This window comes from Fusarium musae, chromosome 1, assembly GCF_019915245.1.
Source record: "Fusarium musae strain F31 chromosome 1, whole genome shotgun sequence".
NCBI classification, from domain to species: Eukaryota; Fungi; Ascomycota; class Sordariomycetes; order Hypocreales; family Nectriaceae; genus Fusarium; species Fusarium musae.
In genome coordinates, this window is record NC_058387.1 from 5,452,155 (window position 1) to 5,460,711 (window position 8,557).

An 8,557-nucleotide genomic window follows, 5' to 3' on the forward strand; every position below is an offset into this window, starting at 1 on the left:
GTTGGTGGAGACATTTCGGGGGAGGCCCCACCGAAACCGCCGAACTCCACGCCGGTGACCATTCGGCCTCAACCACCAACCAATGTGAGGAGCTCATATTGCGGACTTTGCTGTTTGATAAGATTGCACGGCGGAGATTTATCGACTTGAGACAGTAAAGGCATATCCCGGAATAACATATCTCTGGACGCTTTCACCAGGGCATTATCCGCATTCATTTTGTCCTCGAACATGTATACTTCGACCAGATCCGCTCCATTCAGGGGTGCTCATCAAGAGCAGGACTACATATGACCTCGATCTGCAATAAAATACATACATTATCGAGAGTCTCCGCCACCACTGAAATTATCTATCGCCAGAGTGCCATCAACTACAGTGACTGCAACAAATCTGGGTGACCCATGCTACCGCTAACGCCTTACAAATAAAGAGCAAAACTCCTGCCATCATACTTTTCGACGAAGGAAAAATGAACACGGCGTTGATCCTGTCGCATAATAGAGCGAATGAACCGCTCGTTTCGCGTCTGTACCGTACGACGACGGTCTTCACCACCCTCCATGCCAAGAACTGTTACCCTCCCAGTTCGGGTCTCGACGTCTGTTGTGAATTCCATACCATCGTGAATAGCTCGACTCGTCTGAACCACAGTTAGTATCAGAACGGTACTCAGACACGAAGTTTATGTACCTCTCTCACGGCTGATGCCAAGCTGGTCCGCAACATTGACATATCCCTCCTCCACGGCGCCTTTATCCTTCTGAACTTTTGCAACAAGCTTCTCGTCACCCTTCCAGACACTGCGACACATGGGGCAAGTCACTTTCCCGCCAGCCTTTGTCTGCGCCCACATTCTGAAACACTCCTCGTGAATGTTCTGACCACAGGCGGCAGCGCACCAAACGATAGACTCTTGGTTCTTCTCGTCAAGCTCACAGTAGCAGATAGGGCAATCGCCATCGATGGGCTTGCGCTTGTCGGACTCTGCTTGTCCAGGTGCCGAAATGGGAGGTGCTGAGGCAAAGATTGCTTGAAGTTCAGTGCTCAGAAGCGCGAGTTGGTAGACGAGATTAAAAGGCGCGTTCAGAACTTGCTTCATAACCTTAATCTGTGTCAACAACGCGCTCGACGATTCAGGTGTGATACTTACGTAGAGGATGTGCTTGCACTGATGACCCTTCTCATGGTGAGGGCACGTACATCGCGGCTGTTTTCCAACATGAACAGTGTAGATGTTTCCAGTCGATCCTGTCATCTCAACATCTTCCTCGGGGCAATCTTGGGTTCCTCCTCTGACTCGACTAAGCACGTAAAAGCGCTGAGAAAGAGCCCGGTCGTAGATATCATGGAACGACTGAGGTGGCTTGGGTCTGAACCTGCGAAGTCGTTTTTCCTCATTTGTGACTTTCGGTTTCTTCACCTTTCTCTCCTTCTCAGCTTGATAGAAAATATCTTCTTCTGCGATTTCATGGGCTTTGCGCTTCATTGGTGCTGGTGGCAACAGTGCATCTTGCTCAACGCTCGTGGCTTTCTGGGTTGGTTGACCCGCTCTGGCCGTGTTAATCAGATCTGATAAGACTGGCTCTTGTGGCGTCTTTAGATTCTCACGAGCAGCAGAACGCAAAACTCTGGTCGATTTCACACTGGACGACCCCATTCTGATGAGTCTTTGGTTTTTCTTGCGATAATTTGAAAAGAGGTTTGTGAAAGATGGAAAATGTGATTTCGTCGTGACTGCCTCCAGGGTATGGCAGGTTCCCTTAGCATTTTGGGCAGTGGCGGCAGGTGCATGGTCACGTGCCACTCCTTCCCCATGGTCATGTTTGATCCTTTCAACTTCAACGTCAACGTGAATGTCATCCCAACACCCCCCTTTGAATCATCCATTGTTTCAAGAAAATAATTGAGTTCATTCAAGGATGTCGGTTGAGTCGTAGAGAGACGATTGGTGAATTCTTTCATGGGGTCGCTACATACAACTTCAGTCACTGTGCACTGAACTACAATTCACAATTCGACAAAGACGTCAACTTAGAAAGGAACTGCTCTTTGGCATTGATTTATCCTATCTTCTCCATCCACCGATCCATCTCTTTTGACTGGCTTCATACCGCTCATGATAGCCCAAAAAGAAACATAGCCAAACGCCCCGAAACAAGGGACTGAACCCGCCCCTGCTCTCCTGAGGGAACATAGATGCCCCGCCGTAATGCGCCCCCTATACAAAGAAGAATAACAAAAGAAATCGAAAGGCAGGTTGATGTAGTAGGTACAAGCGATGCCGCAAAGACGGCAGCCTCTTTGAAATGGTTCAACGCCGAGTCTATGCTATGGCTGTCAAAGGTGTATAGTATTAGACATGAAGGGAATATTTGTGTGTGGCCGTAAGGTCATCGAAGTGATAGTATCATGGAGGTCGTATGGTTGAGGGCCGTGGTACTGTCATCGAGGTATCGGTTGTTCATCGTACTAAACCACGGGCGCGGGTATTATTGTGTTTGGCCCGGGGGGGTATCATATGACTATGGTTGTCATCAAAGAAGTGTCAACGTTCACGCAGCTCTGACGCGATGCCTAAGAAAGTGTCGCAGTGTATGTGCGCGCGGCTTTCAAGGCAATGGGCGTCGGTGGCTGGGATCGCGAGGCTGTTGATATCGACCAGATTGTTGCTGCTGGGCAGTCAACCATTCTGTAGAGCCAGTTTGTCGACCAGGTTGCTCAGCAGGCAACTTGGTATCGCTTCCGCTTGCGCCAGTGTGGTTTGATCCGCCAGGGGATCCAGGAACCAAGTCAGTTACGGCCTGTGCAATTGAGGCCACGACGTAGCCTCGGAGTTCGTTGTCTTCCCGGCTGTCTTCCTTCTCCAATCGGAATCGCTCGTCCTTGTTCATGTTGGATCGACGCATGTTCTTAATCTCTTGCATAACGTAGAGAAGAACCTCTTCGGGGCATCGGTTGCGCTCAGCAGCATGCTGATTCTTGCGCACGTATCGTCGAGTGACATCAGTAGCTCCATCAATGGAGAATGCGATGCAGTAGGACATCTTCTTGCCCCAACCCTCAGCATAGAGGCGAGGGTTATCCCATGCTTCCTCACACGCATCCACATGAACCCATCGCTTTTGGTGGTCTGAATACACCTCAGTCCAGACATGGTCCTCAGCGTTCCAGACCCAGCGAACACGGCCTCCGACAGCTCGGCAAAGCATGCTAAAGCAGTTGGCCCATTCGCCAACACGTCCTCGTCGGGTTTGTAATAACCGCCAGACATCGCCGTAACGAGGGAAGCGCTCGAAAGCACCACAATGTTGAGCAGAGCATTGATACAATTCGACACGAAGGGCGCCGCAAGCACTCTCTTCAGGTGAAGGAGCAGTCATGCCTCGGGCGATGGTGGGAGATAAGCAGACGGGGCAGGGTGGGTTGTTGACCCAGCTAAAGAACGATCGCTTAAACCATCTATCAACTGTGTTAGTCAATCCATCCAAACGAGATCGGATGAAAAATGACATACCTTAATAATGCCCGGATGACACAGTCTTGGTAACCCCATTCGGGTCGTCGTCCATCACCCATACTCTCAGCCTGAGCTTGCAAGACCTGAGTCTCTTCCTCGGCCTCGCCATAGATACGATCTAATGGGATGGTTTGCAATGCCTCGTCCAACAGACCGGGGTTCTCGTATTTGGTTGGTGTTAATGATAAGCTTATGAGGAGGTTTCTGAATTTTTGAGAATCGCGATCACCGGCGGCGGGAGGTGTAGGGATCTTGGGGAGATGTCGCAGGGCGGAGTAAGAGGGAAGACCAGGCCCTTGTGATGTCGAGGGTCGGCTATCGCTGGGGAACGGAGAGCCTCGCATACGGGGAGACTGCTCTCCCGAGCTCGGAGAGCCTTGTCGCGATGAGGCACGGAGATCATTCATACGCTTGTCACGCAACAAGCCTTCGAATTGGACCCGAAGGTCTCGGGCCCATTCCTCGCCATACTCGCCCGCAGGCGTACGTTGGCCCGCCATAATTGCTAATATGTTGTTTTGTAAGTTGATAGTTCGTGGATGAAGATGTTGAGAATAGATATTTCAGTATATGTCGTTGCCCGGATACGTGATCGGGCTAGGTAGTTGATGGCTCAATTGTTGCTATTTACGAGGCCCAAGAAACCTCGGAGTGAGATATGTCGTCGTAATATTGATCGTAAATTGTCGTCGTCAGCAACGAGAGGTGCGTGATGGTAGGCCTGATTGCCACGGTACACGCGTTGTCCAGATGAATCCTTTTGGTCCTGAGAATGACCATCTGACTGTTGCCGCGGAAGTTGTCGCTTGCTCTGACCAGCTGATGACTAAGGTAGCCAGAATCGTTTGTTTTCCTTTTTCTCAATCGTCGTGAGTATCGTCGAACACTCTTTCGTCGTAGAAACAAGTTGACTCGCTTCTTTTGTTCGTCGTCGCCGAGAGTGAAGGGTTAAAGGAGAGGAGTTGACGGCTCGCGAATGGCTGACCACTGCAGGCAGGTAAGAGAGACAGACAGCACAAAAGAGGAGAGGCAGGAGCAGGCGGCGATGAGAATCGATGGGTGGACCAGGGGAATAAAGGGAAAGGGACGGGGTGTCTCGGGAGGGTGTGCGTCTCGTTCACTCTTGCCCACTCTGGGCCAGAGCCTACGATGGCAGTTTACGCGTCAGCAGCGAGCACCAGGCCAATGAGGGAGTCGACTGTTGCTCGAGGTGGGGGCTGCTGGGCGCAGGGGCATGTACTGGTACAGCGGCCTCGTACTCTTGTTCAAGTGAGTGCTCAGGGAACTGGGGAACTGAGAAAACGCCCACTGAGCCTTATAAAATGGCGGAATTGATTGATCTGTGATAGGTTGGATGGTTAATCCAGTGCTTGCAGGCTCCGATTGTTATTTAATATTAGGGCCTCTGAAGCCTACGAATATTGATGCGTGTCGCTATCGTGAACGATTAAATGAGCCTCACGAATATGTAATACCTTTTGACTCAAATTGAGTGAGAACGGGTCAACTATTCTCAAGTCTACGCAACAGCTTCATCATCAAGAGGCGAACCTTGAGGGCCAATCTCAGTAGGCCAGGGCAAGTGTACGTAGTCTTTTTCCAGTGAGTGATACACTTTGAATTGCTTGCGTACGTACGTCGACCTAGGGAACACCGAAAAGCGAAGTGGCGCCTGGCCTAGATCCTCGTCATCAGCGAATTAGCAAGCGTCAGCAATTGCTTGTGCTATAAGTACTTTTTGATAAGGTCAGATGGAGAAAAGAACTGCAAGAGGCGATAAAACGTTTTGATAAATTATGGGAATCTGTTTGAGAATAATGGGAAAGGAACGACAATCTGTATCTGTGCTGGCTGTGGCAATGTGAAGCCTCTAACTGAGCCCAGCAGATGATAAGCGCGGGGAAACCGTCGACTGGCGTTGAAAACGATGGATCGGCCGCTGTAAAGATGGGGTCAGTTCAGTTGAGTCTTTGGCGTGAGCAGTCACTAATTCTGCATGGGTTTCCGCGTAGACTACGGAGTACTCTAAAGTTTGAATAAAAATAATACCACCTAAACTTGTGATCAGTTCTAGTAGGTTATTCAATGCACAATCATAGACCTATCAGCCGGAATATCAAATATTGAGTAGGTACTGTTTCATTTACATCCAATGTTCCTCTATTGCAATATGGCGCAAATTCTAGCACAGAACCCTCTCGTGGCTGCCAAAGACCGCTGCAGTTTTCTGCGAGTCACTCGACCCTGGGGCCCTGGACTAGCAGGTATCGGTACTTTGCTGGGAACGTGCCCCTCGTCTTGGTGGGCGATGACGAGGCAGTGGTGAGGTCCTCTAAAAAGCCGCCCGAAGAAATAGTATCGTGGCACAGCCAATACTGAGCCACGCTGCCCGCAATCCTTTTTCGCAATACGTAGGACAAGGCGTGCGCAGCAATGCCTATCCCAGATCAGTAGATAGTCGACGAGACATAGTAACCATCCGCGCTTATGGTTTCAATTGTAGGCCTCTGAGGCATTCTCACTCTGTATTGGGCTCTGTATCTTGGATCTCACTAGCCACAGAGACATCTGTCCAGTGGCGGTGCTCGCTATTTCCAGTTCCACTAGATCCACTTTGACTCGCGGCCTCTTGTCCCTTGTAATTCCACTGCCTCCATCGACTTGCATCACCAACCCACCAGAAAGTTTGGTTCTGTTTCAATTATTTCCCTACGAGGACATCCATGGATACCTACATATCAGATAAACACGAAGACGTTATTTCCCGAAAGTCGATACCCAATATTCGCAAATTTTATGTGGTTCACAAGTGAAGCTATTCCACATGGTCGATGGGGATGACAATCTGTGCAATGTCGACAGAGACAACACAGACACAGAACAAGATGCTCAGTACGGTTCTTAGTACTCCACAGTGATCTGCAACCTGCTTCTTTATCTCTATACCTGATACTCGTCGATCTTGAGTCAAATTATCTGCCTTACGCCTTGCTTGTATGGCACAGCTCTAGGCACCTCAATACCAAACCACAACCAACAAACAATACAGACAAACCATCTTGGCCATCTTGATACAGCTCAGTGGGCGGGCTTGGAAAGAAGCTTAACTGGCTTTGGCGTCTGCATCGCGTGCGCCTGCCCCTGGAAAAGCGGCCTCGTCCAATCCCATGATCCCATTTGACAGGCGCTCACGGAGAGAGCACACAATCGACGGACGACTATTTGCTCACCTGGCAACGTTACCACTGAACGGAATTAACCCTGCGTCTCTAGAGCTTCTTGGTAGCGGGAACGTTCTCTCAGCGTCGCGTCAAAACTCAGTCACAGGGGTCGAATCGGAGCCGAATTCGACTGTGTCCGTTTTCTCAATTACCTAACGTCGAGTTATGATCTACTCACCGTTTCCCACATCGAATTTTAGTAGTGTCACACTGTCGCCCGAAAAAGAACACCCAATCGTCAATCGAGTTGCATCTTCAGGCTCAGTCATGTACAGCCAATCATTCTCAGCTGTGGCCTGCCGATCTTGTTGCGCTTACGACTGGGGGGTGTGGTCTAAGACACCGCCAAAGGCCGCGTCATCTTGACTTTGGCTTGCTTGCGTACATGCAAACACCAATATCTCAACTCTATCAGAGAGTCTACGCAACGCGATCTTCCTCAATTGCCACCTCCTGATTCAACAATTTCCCAGAGGCACTTTTGGTGTTTTGTGAATGTTTGACGTCTTTCTCATTCTGCAGATTAATTTACACGGTTTGTTCGATAAGCATTGCCAAGAGGACAAGAGAGATGTCAAGAGATGTGGCCAAAGTCAACGGCCAGATCAGATTACGAAGCTAAGAATTTCGCTACCGGGAAGTCTGTACTACGTACGCTCTCATAAAGTCTTGAGAAAGGCGTCCAGATGACCTCAACTGTAGTCCAAGCTGATCGCCCAACCGCTACAACGTCTAGATGCCGTTCTTGATGTCAATCACTCATCGTTGTTCGACAATCTCATTGGCAACTCATTCGGATCTTCCCTGGGATCAACTTAGACTCGACGTGGTTTCCAAGTTTTTTCTCTTCTTGGTAACTCGATACTTAAGCATGACGAAGCCACAACTGGGGATTACCCGTTGTCGATACGTATCCCTTGAGGACTACCCAGAACTACAATCAAGCAGCCAGTGATTCATCAGAAGTATGAGTCGTGTAGGTTCTGTCATGAGTTGAGGATTCAGGGATCATCAGATACACTTCACCATCGAAGTCTCGCGAACCATGTCATGAGCCATCCTGTCATCTCTATCTGCCACTTCACGGATGGATCGCTCCACTCACTTTGACACTCTTGCACATGCCTTGAAAGGCTTGACATGATCTCTCTTACATGAGGCTATTCCGGCAACAGGCTCGAATTGGTCAGGCTAACGGCCTTGGTCCTCCTGATACCCAGGACGCGCGTTCTATGGGCAAGCAATGGGGCCTCGTTAATAATATTTGGACGATTTCGGTAAGTTGTGCAACAGTCTAGTGTATAAAACCGCGGGATCTTATTTCTCGATGCGGACCCTTGCTTCTGGTCATAGAAGTCTAGAATTCTAAGCTGTAAGTCGAGAAGTCACTCATCTTGTAAGTGTTCTCGTGACGTGATTCAGGTATGAGTTCGTCTGATCCATAACACTCCTTTATGCGAGACATGTTCAGCCTTTTGAAACAGAGACTGGACGACGGGAGCAGGGACCTCAAACCCTATTACGCTACTCATCAATCATACGGTAACTCCCGAGGAGTGATGTCGTTGAGTGACAAAATCTTTTCATGGTCACAACTCAGACATGGGTACACGTATGCAGTAGAAACCCGATATCCCAAAATTTTGATTCGATAGCCCGTATGCTAGTCTACATAGCCAGTTTAAACATCCAAATCTACAAACTAGGACCATGCTATTTGAGTCCAGGCCCTTTTGACAGCCATCATCCTTGCAACTAGGCTCTACAATCCATGAGCTTATCGCTCACGCCGTATATCTACATTTTTCGTACTCCG

At 49.3% G+C, this 8,557-nt stretch overlaps 2 protein-coding genes across 2 annotated transcripts; both read right to left on the reverse strand.

Annotated features, from left to right (window-relative positions):
• Nucleotides 1-421: 421 nt before the first annotated feature.
• J7337_001635 (uncharacterized protein) lies at nt 422-1,660 on the reverse strand (the record flags this gene model as incomplete). Its single annotated transcript, XM_044819372.1, has 2 exons — nt 422-603; nt 694-1,660. 2 exons carry the CDS (start codon nt 1,658-1,660, stop codon nt 422-424), a joined length of 1,149 nt encoding a protein of 382 aa, XP_044687074.1.
• Nucleotides 1,661-2,612: 952 nt separating this feature from the next.
• Nucleotides 2,613-4,020, reverse strand: PNG1 (peptide-N4-(N-acetyl-beta- glucosaminyl)asparagine amidase; the record flags this gene model as incomplete). Its single annotated transcript, XM_044819373.1, has 2 exons — nt 2,613-3,462; nt 3,518-4,020. The coding sequence occupies 2 exons, from the start codon at nt 4,018-4,020 to the stop codon at nt 2,613-2,615; spliced, it is 1,353 nt and encodes a 450-aa protein (XP_044687075.1).
• Nucleotides 4,021-8,557: the final 4,537 nt, after the last annotated feature.